At 37.2% G+C, this 15852-nt stretch overlaps 1 protein-coding gene across 1 annotated transcript in view; it reads left to right on the top strand.

The window, feature by feature from the left end:
• The window catches only part of LOC142405960 (dynein axonemal heavy chain 5-like), a 173474-nt gene that overhangs the window by 80064 nt on the left and 77558 nt on the right, over nt 1-15852 (top strand). Inside the window, exons 48-56 of the mRNA XM_075494186.1 lie at nt 397-708; nt 5743-5832; nt 5931-6167; nt 6692-6859; nt 10880-11086; nt 12076-12405; nt 13770-13976; nt 14064-14306; nt 15121-15275. Coding sequence (XP_075350301.1) covers nt 397-708; nt 5743-5832; nt 5931-6167; nt 6692-6859; nt 10880-11086; nt 12076-12405; nt 13770-13976; nt 14064-14306; nt 15121-15275 — 1949 coding nt within the window. The remainder of the gene's footprint in view (nt 1-396; nt 709-5742; nt 5833-5930; nt 6168-6691; nt 6860-10879; nt 11087-12075; nt 12406-13769; nt 13977-14063; nt 14307-15120; nt 15276-15852) is intronic.

The raw sequence follows: 15852 nt of genomic DNA, 5'->3' as shown, positions 1-15852 counted from the left end.
ACATGAAATACTTCGGTAGCATCCCACAAGGACTGACTGTGTATCCGTGTCTGTGACTGTATGTAATGGGAAATGTTTGCATCCACCTTGATGGATGTTGGGCTGGCTGATGTACTTTTGTAGAAGAAAGGGACAGTTTTATGCTTAGAACAGACCAAATTAATTTTTGTCACTATTCCTTAATATCCTTTTTGGTGTGACACAGGATAACAAAAGAAGGATTAAAATCACTAAGCAAATGATAAAAACTGCTGTTTTAGAGTTCATGCTAAGCTAATCAGCACCAAATTATGACTCATTATTTATATCCAAGAGTACATTCTCTGAGATTAAGTAAATGTGTATTTTTTGGTCAATGTATGTACAGTTGCATGTGTCTGTGTCTCCTTTTTTTAGGGTGAGCATATCTGGATAGTTTTGGATGGACCTGTTGATGCAATATGGATTGAAAATCTGAACTCTGTTCTGGATGATAATAAGACCCTTACTTTGGCCAATGGAGATCGTATTCCGATGTCCCCCAGTTGCAAAATTATTTTTGAACCTCACAACATTGACAATGCTTCCCCTGCAACAGTTTCTCGTAATGGGATGGTCTTCATGAGTTCTTCAGTGTTAGATTGGAAGCCTATTTTAAGAGCTTGGCTGCAAACGCTACCTGTTACATACTCTGATGTCCTATGGAATTGCTTTAATGCTGTATTTCAGGTACTTAATTCAACAACTTGAGAAAAAAAATATTGCATTTCTTATTCTTTATTTAATGAAGCATTGTTTCTTCCTCAGTGCTTTTTCAATTATTTACTTCTCTTTTTTTATGTAATAAAATAAGGATAAAGGATTTAAAAAAAAAGAGAGAAAATTATCTCTAACATTAATGAATGAGTGAAACTATAACACATGAATAATTTGGATGCTTTGTTTTGTCTGCGTAGGTTAGTTGGCAATGAATTGTTAAATCTGTGATTATTTTATAACGTATGTTGGCAAAACAGAGATATTCTCTTTGGCTGTAATTGTTACTGAAATTTTAATTCTTGTTAGGATACATAAAGGGAGTGGATAAGCTTCCTTGTTTGTTTTAAATGTAAAGAAGTAAATTCGGAAAGAAATTAAGCTAGATTCACTCTGGTGGAATCTTTCTCAGTTTCAGCTGCAATGGGAATGCATTTGGCCCATTAGTTATTTTTAAAAGACATTCTATAGTTCAAATTAATTAAGGGCAGTTCTGTGCTCTGTGGTCTTCTGAAGCTCAGCACAGGTGACTATAGTGGTCTCTTCTGATTTTATAATTCATCAGTCTGTTCCGAAGGAGATTTTTGAGATGAAGCATCTCTTTGATACATTCTCTGACTAAATTGTGTTCAATCAGTAGATCCAAAGGGAGAATTCTGAACGTTTTTTCCCCTCCATTTGGCCTTAGCATACTGAATCATTAAAAAGGTTTCATTAATATTATGGATGGTTGTACTCAATGGTGGATCTAAAAGCATAATCTCAGTAGTATACTGTTTTCAATTACACTGAAATTCTTATTTTTTCTGTGGAATTTTTTAAAGAAATAGTTACTGCTTTGCAATCTTTCAGCGTTATCTTCTGATTTCCTCAAAATCTGTGGAACAAATGCAACTTCCTTATATACCTTTCTTTCCCATTGGCTCTCTCCTGCCAGTTTTCTTGTGTAATTGGTGTTGGATTTCACAAGGGTTTCTCCTGTAATATTTTCCATTGTTGTTGGATTTTACAAATGCAGTTTTAAATGAACTTTGAGTGATATTTCAGAAAGTTTATTTATAAGTCATGATAAAAGCAATGATTAATATAGTTTTGGAATGCCTTGAATGTTAACAAATGTCTTCTTACAGATATGTTTCATTTCAATGCCCATTTACTTTAAAACCAATGTTTAACAAGCTATTCATTTTGTTCTACCTCCAAAACATGATGATATGACATAGTATTTACTGCAGCAGCAAGAGAAACAATTCTGATAATGAATTTTAAAATATGCTTTCAAAGTAATATATATGTAGGTCAATTTACTGCTTCTTTGCCACAATTCTATTTGTATTTTATGCTACAACTTGCTCTGAAAACATAATAACAACATTTAAAATACCCAAGCCTGAAGCAATAGCAATAAAGTCCAGAAAAATATGTATTTTATTAGATTGAGAGATGAAAATGCAGTGAAATATGAAGTTAGTTCTGTGCTGAAGGCTGCATTTGGAACTATCGAAATGTAAATGAAAGCTGTCATGCTGTCAGTTTTCTTTCACTTTTAATGAGCTATCTTTGCTTCTCAAATAATAGAAGCGATAACAGTGATTTTACAGATGAGGGTAACACTACTTTTGTATTCAGGTGGCTCTTTTTACAGTTATTATTTTCCCCCACATAAAAAAAAAGGATAAATAAATTCTAAAAGAAAATTGTGAAATAAAGTGCATCAACAGTGGTAGTCAAACCCCAAGTACAGACCTTGGTGAATTTAATGCTAGTATTAAGAAAAGCATAGATATAAGCAGCTTACAAATATCTGATTTTTAGAAGAAAATGAAGATTAGGCTATAAATGGAAATATAGTAACTAAGGAGAATCAGTCTTTTACGTATACCTATAGAAACGTTTTGAAATCAATCTAAATTCAACCAAAATAGATGTAAGACAACTGCTATAGTAATTCCAATTTGCTTACAAGAAACGCTCATTATACATTCATTATTTATGCTAATAGAAATAGTATTTGTCACTGAAAGTCTGCATATTAAATAAAATCATTATTAATGAAGGTACAGCAAGTAGCAATAATGTAGGAGAAAGCACCAGAGAATAATAGTTGTGAATCAGTGGAAAGAATGTATTTATTCTTTTCATGTATATTATAAATTCCACTGTAAGGCATTAGTTTTTATATAAAAGACAGAAGGTAGTCCAAAAGACAAGGATAAATTTAAAAAAACAAAACCAAAAACAAACAAAAAACCCCCCTCCAAAACAACCCCCCAAACCCCCCTTATTTTGAATTGAGATTATCTTTGAGTCCTTTCTATTTCCACAGGATTTTTTTAAAAACATGATTGAGGGGTTGGACTTTCACTTTCCCTTTCTCAGTTCTTTCTTCTCAGCACCATTTCCAGCTTACGAGTAATTTCAAGTAAACTCCCATCCCCATCTAAAGTCTCTAGTCTCTTAAATTTAGAAGCTATACTGCCAATTTCTTGTCTGTGAATGATGCTGCTACCTGTAAGCAATAGAATTGCTTAGCTGATGGCAGTAATTATCTGAGGCAGTTTCAAAGAACTGAAATAATTAAAATAATTACCTGAGTGGCATTATTTAGTTTGTCTGCAAAGTGTGAAGCTCAAACTAGTGATGCATGTTATGTGAGTAACATAAGTTTCAGCATGTCTATGTATTGTTTAAATGAAAAAAATCTAGTGATTTTTAAATCACGCTCACTTTCCTTTTTTTATAAAATCTGGTGTCCTGGATCCCTTATTGACCTATTCTGGAGACTTCAGAGAAGTCCTAAAAACAGCAGAGTAGTCAGATGTGACTTATTCCTCCCTCCACATTAAATCTCACCCTAATCTTATTTGGGTGCTATTGCCTCTGGAGCATAGAGTTGGATATATAATCCAAAGAGTTTCTTAGCTTTAATATTTAAATGCGGATGTTCAAATTAATATTACAAATACTAATAACTTTGCATTATTTAATTGTTCTTGTGCTTGTCTAAACCCCTTGAGTATGTTGCCAACTTCTTATCCTAAAGAGCATTCTACAGTCCAGTGAGTTCCACAGTGACCTGTACGCTGTGCGAAAGGGTCTTTTCTCATAGGAGTTTTTACCTTCTGACTTCATTTTGCAGTCTCCTTTTAAGGGATAGCAAATTCCTGATCCAAATTCTTTGCCATTTGTGTATATTTGTCATGGCCCAACTCTTTTTTCCAGATGCCCTGTCCAAACTAATTGCTATCTTGATCTTGCATCCTTCTTTCTGCCGTGTATTGTTTAAAAAATAGTAGTAATAAAGTATTAGCGTATGTGCACCTTACTGGAATCACAAGTAACATAAAACTTGCTCTGGTGAAAACTGGGTTCTTGAAAGTACAGACGACTTTGACTCAGGAGATACCTTTATTCTGAGTGTCTCAAATAAATTATTAAACAATTTGCAGTGCCCTGTGAGACATCTAGTCTATTTTACAGATGAAGATACTGAATCTCGGAGAGATTTAGGTCCAAATTTTAAAGGTCTTTAGATTTGAATCTCCCACACTGCTTTCAGTGCCTTACTTCTACCCATTCCTTGTGGAACCCACAAATCCCCAATTAGTCACTTGAGCATCCTATGTACTGCTGGGGGCAAAACACGCATTTTAGGGGGTAAGCCACAAAAAGCAACACACAGAGGTGGAAGCACTTTTGCTAGTCAACGAGAAATAATATGAAAAGGGATGTTTTCTAAGCCTCCCTCGTCCTATGTATGCCCACATTCACTGTCTTCTTTCTCAGTCCACTTAGCCATGAGCCCTATTCTAGATTAAGATGCTTAAGTGAGTTTTTTCTCATAGTATATATCTTTGTTGTGTGTGTTACCCACTATTTTAGTGAGATAGAACTCAGGAGGATGGCTAAAAATCTTGATTCAGTCTCTGTGCCAATAAATACTCAGCATAGGGTACTTAGAGAACTTTAGTGGCAAAAAAAGTAAACTGAAAATTTGAACAAATCTGGTGAGTATGTGGGTAAGCAGCTCACTGATTTTTCAAAAATATCTAGGTGATTGTTTACATCTTTGGGTGATTGAATGTCTTTGTTGTCTTAGCTTTCTCACTGACAGGACATGGAAGCCATAAACAGAAATCCTCCAAAATTACTATCTCCCATAGTGTCCCTGTTGTACTTTTACTTCCCAGAATGAGTAGGCAGTGTTGATTTCCAAAGATTATGACAGCAAATAGAACCCATAGGGAGGGAATTATGTTAAAAATTGTTAAATGAAGGTGAAAGTAGGTTATAATTTACATCAGTCTGTACTATGGATGGCAATTGATATTTTAAAATAATTCTGCACTGCAAAGCTCAGAGAGGACTTTACATCAATTTGAAACTTTGCTGAAGATGTTGCAGAGCACTTGGCAAAGGCAGGCATGGTAGCAGTCACTATGGAGGAACCTGAAGAAAGTCCAGGTTCCATTAAAATCAGTTGCAAAATTCCCTTTGGATCCTGCCAAGGTTTTACAGAAAACTGAGAGTATTGGTTTCAAGAGGGACAGGTACATTATGGTGCAGTCAGAACAGATCAGATAGATAGAAATTTTATAGCGGTGAGGCTGTGCATTATATATGTATCATTACAACAATTTTAGTGCTTTTATATTCCCATGACAAAAATGGCAATGGTAGATTAAAATCTCTAGTGGAGAGCACAAATGGCAGATCCCTGATGTAACTGAAATGCAGTCTTCAAATTGCTCTTCAGGAAATTGCTGTGTGGAGCTCATATGAATAATTCTGCTGACTGTGGTACATCAAAGTAATTTTTCTAATATGTTATTGTTAGCAAAATTTCATGGTCTAAGTCTGAATATTTATAGTCCCAGAAATGAGGAAAAATGTTGTCTGGAATAAAGTTAAAATATATTTGAAATTAAGAAATTGGTCTCATCTAAGAATAAATCATACCATTGAAAATGGTAAATAGATTCTTTAAATGATGTTTTTCCTTTCCAGGATGTGATAGATTTTGTTTTCTCTGCTGTGACACCAAAAATGCCAATTTTAGAATGTATGTACATCAAACAAGCTATTGACCTCCTACAGGTAGATACGACATTTACTTTTTCTCTCTCTCATTCTGTTATTTGTTCTGGGACATTGTTCTAGGAGGGCAGTCGTTATATATTGCATCTGCTTTGCAGGGTTTATTGTCTGACCGATATGAGAAGCAGCTCTGCGAGGAACATATTGCTCGCTTGTTCGTTTTTGCTGTAATGTGGTCAGCTGGAGCTCTTTTGGAACCGGATGACAGGCTGAAAATGGAGCTGTTCCTACGGAAGCACTCCGCAGTGAAAGAACTTCCAGCTGTGAATGGAGAAGAAACCATGTTTGAATTTGGTATCAATGCCTGTGGCCAGTGGGAGCACTGGTCAAAGAAGGTTCGTACACTGTGACATGGTAGGCTTTCTTAATGAGTATACAAGAAAGATGTATTTGGTAAGAGGCATATTATTTTATTATTTAAAACCCTGCGTAATTTGGTTAGGAAGATTAACCCTATCAAATGCTCAAGAGGTTTTTTTTTTTGAAAGATTTTTTTCTTTTTTCCATAAATATCTTTGGCAGAGAATTGGAACATGCATTTGAGATAGCTTTGGAAGCGTAACAGAACTGATCTTAGCTTTGTCTACTGTCTATCACCCTACTATTTAAGAACTCCCAGCAAGGAAAAGCTTTCTTCATGTAATGGAGAGTAGTGGAGTGAAAATATGCCGTTAGTCTAACACCCTTTTAGAGAAGCTTGGCAAGGTACTGATTGATTATAAATGGATGCTTGGCTTTCAGGAAGAAAAGTTTTGCTAATGTACATTTTATAAAGTACATTTGGTTTTGTGTTCTGATGCAAAGTGATTGTGTGGGCAGGTAGAAAGTCTCAAACTTTTTGCGTGTCTTTCTTACGCAGGTCCCTGAATATATTTATCCTAAAGATTCAGTACCAGAGTATACTTCCATTCTAGTTCCAAATGTAGACAGTGTCCGAACAGACTTTCTAATGGACACTATCATGAGGCAAGGAAAAGCTGTTCTGCTAATTGGGGAACAGGGAACAGCAAAAACAGTTATGATTAAGGTAGGTGGAATAGAAAAATATGTAATATCTTTGTATGATAACATTGCAATAATTGACATTGGCACAAATGTTAAATTGAAGTGTAGGAGTAATTTGATTTTTCTTGAGATTACATACTAGCATTCTTACTGAGGCATTTTGCCAGTACTCACATGGCCTACAAGCAAAAAACCTTAAGTGTCCATACTTTAGTATAAAGGGTTCTTTTAAACTTTGCTAACCATGGCCACAAGGTAATGTGATAAATGTTCTTTCATACGCTTTCTTTTCTTTTGATAAGTCAAACTGGAGATCTTGCTAAGAAAATACTGATCCTTGGAGGATTTTTTATTTTCCTGTGCTTTGTTGGTCATGCCATGTGTGAACTGATCTTTTGTACACCCTTGTTGCACAGGCTTTCTTCACAAGCCAAACTGAGGAGGAATAAAGAACTTCCTTCTTTACTCAGGGTAATTTTTCAGAGGGTAAATTTAGTATTTATTATCTGCTCTCTTATTTCCTTCACTGAAAATGACATCTTGTTCTTTCTGTAGAAGAAAATAATAACACGATTGCTATTAAGTTAACAAATACATGCTTTCCGTATTATAAAATGGTGCAGGTTAATCATATGACACTTAAAAAAATTAAGAACTTACTACAGAAGAGCCAATAATCAAAAGGCTGAACAAACCCAGATGTCATACCGAACTTGGCATCCTTTATTTGAAAAAAATGCAAGTGTAATGGTTTTCAGCATGATGTCAGTGATTTCCAGGGGAATCTGTAGACTGTTTCATCAATGAGAGGCAGCTAAATAAAACTGATCTACTGTTGGGACAGCTGAATTTGCCATATAGGCATCTGTACCTCCAGTGAATGATTTGTAGAGGTCTTGAAGTTGAAAATAACTGAAAAACAGTGGCCTAAATTGACCTTTGGCTTTCTTAAAATCTGGAGCCATTTTGTATCCCTCAGCCATGTGCTTTCTGAGCCCTGACATAAAGCGAGTTGTACCAATGCCAGCAGCCATTAATACTACTTTTTCAGCTTAGCTCTTGATGCCAGCATGCATGCCGGTGTAATGTCAACTTCTGTTCCTGACACCAGCTGGAGAACTATTTTAGCAGAGTGAAGAGCGCAGGGTCTGGGTGGTGGTCTTGATATTCTGCATACTGGATTTTGGCCAGGTACTGGCAACCTCCAGCCTTCAGCTGCCATTCCTGTCGCTAAAAATAATTGGAGCTGATTCTTAGGAGTTGCTTAACCCATGTCTATTCTGTAGAGCAGAGTATGTTCCTTACACAAGGGAGCATAATGCCAGTAGATATTTGATCTCATTTAAGGTTAGGAGTGAAAGTTAACTGCCTTCACAACTGTTCCCTTCTGATTTTACCTTCTGTAGAATTTTGCTTTACTCTATACCTCATGGAAAAGAAATTTCCAGATATAAGCCGTTGGTTTCATGAAAAAGTAAAGACACTTCAGGTAGTAATCTGAATTAATCTGAAGTAATCTTCAGCATTGAGTAAGGTATCAGTATATAGCAAAATAAAGAACTGATAACAGAGTGTTATTTAATACCTTTACTCTCTGTACTATTAATTCATGAATTGCAAAAAACCCAGAATTTAATGTGAAACTGGTGTGGTAGAGTTGAAAATTGCACCCAGAATCTGACAGTTTAACTAACAAAAATAATCCCATTAACTAACCTCTTCTTTTGCAAAGATAGTTCTCATTTATGCACTGTGGAATATTACTGTTACCATGTAAAGATTCTGAAATGTCGTTAACGAATAAAACACAAGTGTGTTTTTTGAATGGTTGTGTATTCACAGTTATGGTGGGTTGACCTTGGCTGGCTGCAAGACCCCCACCCAGCTGCTGGTTCCCTCCCCCTCCTCAACAAGACACGGGTGGAGAGAAGAACAGAGAGATCACTCACTAATTACCATCAAGGGCAAAACAGACTCGACTTGGGAAAAATTAATTTAATTTATTGTTAGTTAAAAATAGAATGGGATGGTGAAAAACAAAGACAATACTAAAAATACCCTCCCCTGACCCCTCTCTGCTGCCCAGGCTCAACTTCACTCCTGCAGTCCTGACTCCTCTACCTCCTCCCACCCTGAGCGGCGCAGGGGGGATGGGGAATGGGGGCTGCGGTCAATCCATAACACCTCCTCTCTGCCGCTCCTTCCTCCTCACGCTGTTCCCTGCTCCCTCATGGGGTCCCTTCCACGGGATACAGTCCTTCACGAACTGCTCCAGTGTGGGTCCTTACCATGGCTGCAGTTCTTCATGAACTGCTCCAGCGTGGGTCCTTTCCATGGGGCGCAGTCCTTCAGGAACACACTGCTCCAGCGTGCATCCCCCACAGGCTATAGTTCCTGCTGGAAAACCTGCTCCTGCATCAACTCCTCTCCACAGGCCTCAGCTCCTGCCAGCAGCCTGCTCTGACGTGGGCTCTCCACGTACTATAGCTTCCTTCAGAGCACATCCACCTACTGTGGCATGGGGACCTCCAGGGACTGCAGTGTGGGTATCTGCTCCAACATGGTCCTCCATGGGCTGCAGGGGAATCTCTCCTGGAGCACCTTCTCCCCCTTCTTCTGCTCTCACCTTGGTGTCTGCAGGGCTGTTTCTCTCCCATTTTTCCTCACTTCTCTCTCTCAACTGCCAGGCAGCATTTTGCCCTTTCTTACACATGCTGAGGGGCTCCAGTGGGTCTGTTGGAGCTGGCTGGAAGCGGCTGTGTCTGGCACAGGGAAGCCTCATCCTCTTCTTGCAAGGGGCTGCCCCACAGGCCCCACTGCCAGCGCCTGGGCACCTGCACCTGTTACATTAGTTTTGTGCAAACTGTTGGAGCCCTGAGGAGAGGTCTGAGCAGTGACCCGCACCAACCCATCAGCTGTCAAGAGTACTCACCAAATACAGGACTGTTGCATGTACATTGCATGCGTAGACTGTCATTTGTGTGATGTCTGAGAAAAACTTATTTCTGAAGGGCATCTTTTCTTAATTGAGATCATTGTATCAACACTGTATCAACAAAATTAACAGTTTAACACTATTCATCAAAATATTTTGAGGGGGCTTAGCTGTGTCTTCCTTTCTATTGTCACACAGAGTGTATGTCTCATTGGAGTGGTTCTTAGAGCACTTAATCAGCAATGATATAGGTTTATTTTTCTGAGGTACCAAAATGGGAACATTTCTAGTCAACCCTGTTGTAAAGATAAGAATTTAAATGATGTTCAGCTTTGTCATCATTGCAGAAGAATTGAATTTTTAAAAAGAAATAATGTTGGAAGTCTGGAATTTTTAATACTATTTTTATGTCCCAGGACTCTTGCTAAACAAAACATTTCCCATGCTTTATATATATGCCTTGATGTGACTCCAGGGTTACATCTTTTTCTTTCTGGTTCTATTATAAAACCACACTAAATATGAAAAGTGGAACTTTGTTGCTTTAGGGCATCATCAGCAGCTGCGGGAATTGTATGCATTCATAAAACCCAAGGATTCCTTTCGTCATTAAGAGAGGATAAATATCAGTAAATGCAATGTAGCTGGGTTTAATTTTACACTACTGTTCCTTTACACTGCTTTTGTTGTAAGATATGATGCTGTAGTGTAAATGTGAAAAAGGATTTCATTTTTCACTTATTGCTTGCAAACTGCTGTAACAGATCATCACTAACAGCTTGAATTTAGAAAAACCCTAACAATTGCTAATGCAAAGTTTATTTGCATCCTGAGTTGTCACGTCTACTTGTTGTAACACTTAGTGAAGTCTGTTAAAAGCTTATAAATTTTAATACTTGGAGACTTTATGCAAAACATTAACTGAGAGGTTGGAGATGGTATATTTATCTTAAATAATCTGTGGTTTGACATTTTGAAGTTAATAGCAGGGCTGAGATTTTGTAGATGCCTGTTTTTTTGCAGGGCTACTGAGCATCTGTGTCTCCTTTTGGCTGAATTCATCTGGAGTTACTGGTGCACTTTACTTAAAATTGGTATATCTTGCAGGATTACACAAGCAAGTATGATCCTGATGTTCACTTGACCAGATGCCTAAACTTTTCTTCTGCAACTCTGCCAAATATGTTCCAGAGGAGCATAGAAAGTTACATAGATAAAAGAATGGGCACCACATATGGTCCTCCAGCGGGGAAGAAAATGACTGTCTTTATTGATGACATCAACATGCCCGTGATTAATGAATGGGGTGATCAGGTAAAAGGAAAATGTTAACATTTGGGAATTGGTGGTCTTACCGTTGCTGCTGATGGAAATGCTGATCTGTAGGTTGCAAAAATAGGAAAGTTTAGGAGAAAGGTATCATAATACGGACTAGACCAAGTACGTCTACTAAAAGCAATTTCCCCAAGCCAGCTTTTGCCAAGACTGATAAGCTGTCATTCCCAAAAGATTAGAGTCAGCATCAAGCCACTTGGTGCAATCATTGTAGCTTTTAAGCCTTTTGTTTTGGTAAAATATAGAGCTTGCAGAATTTCCAAACTAGCTGTACTAAGAACCAATCTGGGAAAGGAAGCATGCAAATCCAAGAAGCAATCAGAGACTCTTTCCTTCTTCCATCCGCTCTGGACTTTAAAGTACAGTTATTATTAGGTGAAATCTAACATTGCAGTTGACATCCAAGACTGGCAAGATGTCTTGAGGTATTGATAAATGAATACTTATAGACCTATACTCTGAAAATCTGATTTAAATTAAAAAAAATTGCAGCTGAGAAAAGGTAATTTTCCTGCTCCCAGAACAGCTCTGTAATCCTGTTCTCTCACTGCCTCTATACAAGTGAATGTGTGACTATACTTTGTGCTAAACTAACCATTCTTTGTCACTACCTAAGTGCCTGTGTCAATCTGAATATATAGTCTGGCTTGAAACTTTAAAGTGCTGAATTTTCTTAGATTGATATTATGGAAATCCAGTTGAATGTCTGACCTCATGTTCACAACTACTTAGCATGTGAAGCTTATATGCAGCCAATCCACTGCATTAAAGCACTTGGTACCATGTTGCATGGCTTTATAAATTGCTGAAGTGTCCAGCAGAATACCTGAAATTAAGAAAGATAAGAGATGTCTTTCCTTCTGTCTGCTAATTTATTATACTGGAGATTTCCTCTTTCCCTTTTTTAAGTTGAGAACCCTGAAATACTTAACTGCTCCATTTCTTTTTTTTTTTTTTGTGATAACTAGATCACCAATGAGATTGTAAGACAGCTGATGGAACAGAAAGGTTTCTACAATTTAGAGAAGCCAGGAGAATTCACGAATGTGGCTGACATCCAGTTTGTAGCTGCTATGATTCACCCTGGGGGAGGTCGGAACGACATCCCTCAGCGCCTGAAGCGCCAGTTCACCATCTACAACTGCACACTACCTTCCAGTTCCTCTATTGACAAAATATTTCGAACAATAGCTGAAGGCTATTTCTGTGAACGACGAGGTTTCCCTGAAGAAATATGTAAACTGGCCTCAGCATTAGTATCTACAACTCGAAAGGTTTGGCAGACAACAAAAGCAAAGGTAAAATTATGTCTGTTAAGAAGCCTTTGAAACATCTGTACCATGACAAAGCAACAAGACCCAGGTCTTTTGTACTGTCATGTGTGTTCATACTTCATATTGTAAAGCTGTGACCTGTATTTATAACTGCTGGCTGATGCCTCTGTTCTGAATTTGTTGCTATCAGCACCTAGGTAGCTGACAAAACATAATCATATGCAGCGCCTTCTATAGCTAATATAAGAATTGCATTATACGAGTATAACATAGTAAGCACAGCTGACAGGAAGATTTAGAGGTCTTTTGGTTGAGAAAATGTCAAGGGCATAAGGAACCATAAATTAAAAAATAGATAGGAATCTTCTGTAAAGATGTTTGGGATTGTGAGAAACTTTAAAGATCTGAATTAAAGGAAAGAAGTCAAATTTGGTGGAGAGGGAATCAGTTCAAAACAAATGAAATCTGGTATTTAGTAAATTCTAAATATTTACTTCTTCCATTTCAAACAGATTGTAAAAACATTTAACTGCAATTCCTAAGCAAATGTTGCTTTGAAATAGAAAATAAAATTTATGTGTAGAATGAAATTTGAAAGGTTAAGAGTAAAGTTACAGCATAGAAATGTGTGCCAAATTTCATCATCTAATGAAAAAAGTGGAGGATAGTGGTGGAAAGATAGGGATAGGCAGCGATTTGATAAATTATATTTTCTAGTCCAAAAAAGGTTGATCAGAATTTCCCAAACAACTCAACTGTAGACATAAATTTGACTTACACAGAGAAATAGAGAGAGTTCTAGTGAAACTATCGGCCAGTCAACTATTGACCAGTATATTCAACAGAAATGGTGCTTATTACTGCTAATAAGCTGCCTATAGAGAAAATGTAGCTTTTGCTAAGTTGTTAATTTTTTCAACTCCTCCTTTCTCATTTTTCTGCTCACTTTGCTTTGCTTTTCTTCATCTACTTTTCCTTTTCCTCATGAACTTTTCCTCACATGTTTTTGGAAAGGACAAAAGAGAGTGACAAAAATGATCTGGAAGAAAGGGAAGGAGCAACACCACAGGTTAAGCAATGCTGACATTTCCACTGTGGCCTTTAATACCATCATTAACTAACCTGTCTTGGCTACCCTTCAGTCCATGTTCCTGGGACTTGAAAGATTCAGAGAACTTGAGTGAAATCTATGTGAAATTAAAGAGCTGGTCATTGCTACTGTCATTTCTTCATTTTTACTGTTGCCTCTTAAATGCCAAGTATGTATTTCTGCTTTAATGAAATACTAATTTTGAAGTTTGTGAAAATTTCCATATTCATTTAATACTAGATAGAAAATATTTTTATTTAGTAGTTATTTGAATATAGCGTATGTCATTATTTTGTAGATGTTACCAACTCCAGCTAAATTTCATTACATCTTTAATTTACGAGACCTCAGTCGTATTTGGCAAGGAATACTTACAGTTACTTCTGAAGTCTGCCAGAGCATCAGTGTTTTGGTAGCCTTGTTCCAGCATGAATGTAGACGTGTTATTGCAGACAGGTTCATCAGCCAAAGTGATAAAGACTGGTTTGAAGATATGATGAAAAAGGTAGGCAAATAATGTTGCAGTATTTGTCACAGAAAGAGGTCAATGAAATGTTTAATTACCAAAGCATTCCTTAATGTATTGTTGTAGATTGCTTCTGCAGAACATGGTGAAAATCTATTTGAAGATAAATCCACAGAATTATACTTTGTTGATTTCTTGCGTGATGTCCCAGAAGCTACTGGAGATGAACCTGATGATGCAGAGTTGAAGGCTCCTAAAATTTATGAGCCTATCCCATCTTTGGATTATTTGGCTGAAAGATTACAGATGTTCATGCAACAGTACAATGAAACTATCAGAGGATCAAAGATGGATTTAGTATTTTTCAAGGTATTAGTTCCTGTAATTATATTAATACAGAAAGTGCGAGGTCTTTTGCACTTACTGATACATGGATCTTGCATGTTTCTATCAAATTATTTTGGAGATAGCTCAGAATGGCTAGCCCTGTATCCAGCGAGCCTTACAAATAAACTCTACAAAGCCACACTGCTGTCTCTCTTCGCACTCACAAATTATTCCATCTCTTTGCAGTTCCCCATCTTTTCTTTCTCCTGCCTTGCATAATGCAAAGCACAACTCATCTGTTTCTACAGTGCACATTGTGAATGTCATCTTGCATCTCTGAAAGTTACCTCCTCCTCAAAGGTCTCTTCATGCATGATGCTTTCTTCAGCTTTAAACTGGGTGGTTTGGTAGAGTTTTAGGGCATTTCAGATTAATTGTTGCTCTAGGATAAATACAGCAGTGGAATAAGAAATGTCTATAGTGTACTTGTATTTTACTTTTGGCAGCCTATTTAGAGAGCCCATAAATAGCTCAACTAAAAGGTTGGGGGAGGGTGTTAATCCACATCCTTTCTACTTTTCCTTCTGTCCCTCAGCTCTGCCAAGTACAAACACTGCATATGACATTGCTTTATATGAGCTTGAACAAGGACATTTCTCTTGGGCTAGCCCTGCTGCCCACTGAAGTCAGGGGGAAATCTCTTGTTGATTTTGATGAGTACAGGACTGAGTCTTTGGCATAGGCTCCAGAGAAGTCATCTAGCTGTTGAGAGGCAGTTGCTTGGTGATATGCTTCTAGTTGAATATACTTTATATTATTTTTACATCTTTTCATCCCTTTTTCTCTCAATACACAGGATGCAATCATCCATTTGATTAAAATATCACGGATTATTCGTACTCCACAAGGAAATGCGTTGTTGGTGGGTGTGGGTGGATCTGGAAAACAGAGTCTGACCAGACTAGCGTCATATATTGCTGGATATGAGAGCTTTCAGATTACTTTAACAAGGTAACACAATGCAGTGTGCATAGAGATTTGCTCCTTAATTTGCCATAGAAATTAATGTCTCACAATCAACTTAAAGAAATGCAAACCTGTCAAGCAATTTATCCCTCATTGTAAACTACATTTTCAATCAAAAGCATCTGTGCAAATGCACAGTCTATAAATGACAGATCCTGGATCTTTGCTTTATGCTGCCTTTATGCTATTCACAAGAAACTGTCTTTGCTTCAGCATCTGAGTCTGCAATGCACCCTTGTGAAATCCCACTAAAATACCATTTTGTGCTGAAGATAACATGGAATAATATGCTGGTGTATTCTGCATAGTGGGCAAATGCTGATGGCCAGGGGAAATCGTAACTGTTTCTATAGATGCTTATGAACCCAGAACGTATTATTACAAATGCTATCAATTACTTAATATTATGTAGTTCTGGAATTTAGTAATTTGTAGAAATTTGAAGTGACTGGGAGTAACTACTGCCTTCTATCTGTTTCTTTTTTGACATAGGGTTTACAGGGGCAAGCACTGAGGGCCGGCAGTGTGTATTTCACTCTGCAAACTACTCAATGCACTGAGA

The sequence above is a fragment of the Mycteria americana genome, chromosome 2 (assembly GCF_035582795.1).
Source record: "Mycteria americana isolate JAX WOST 10 ecotype Jacksonville Zoo and Gardens chromosome 2, USCA_MyAme_1.0, whole genome shotgun sequence".
Lineage (NCBI taxonomy): Eukaryota > Metazoa > Chordata > Aves > Ciconiiformes > Ciconiidae > Mycteria > Mycteria americana.
This window is presented reverse-complemented; position numbering and strand designations above follow the sequence as displayed.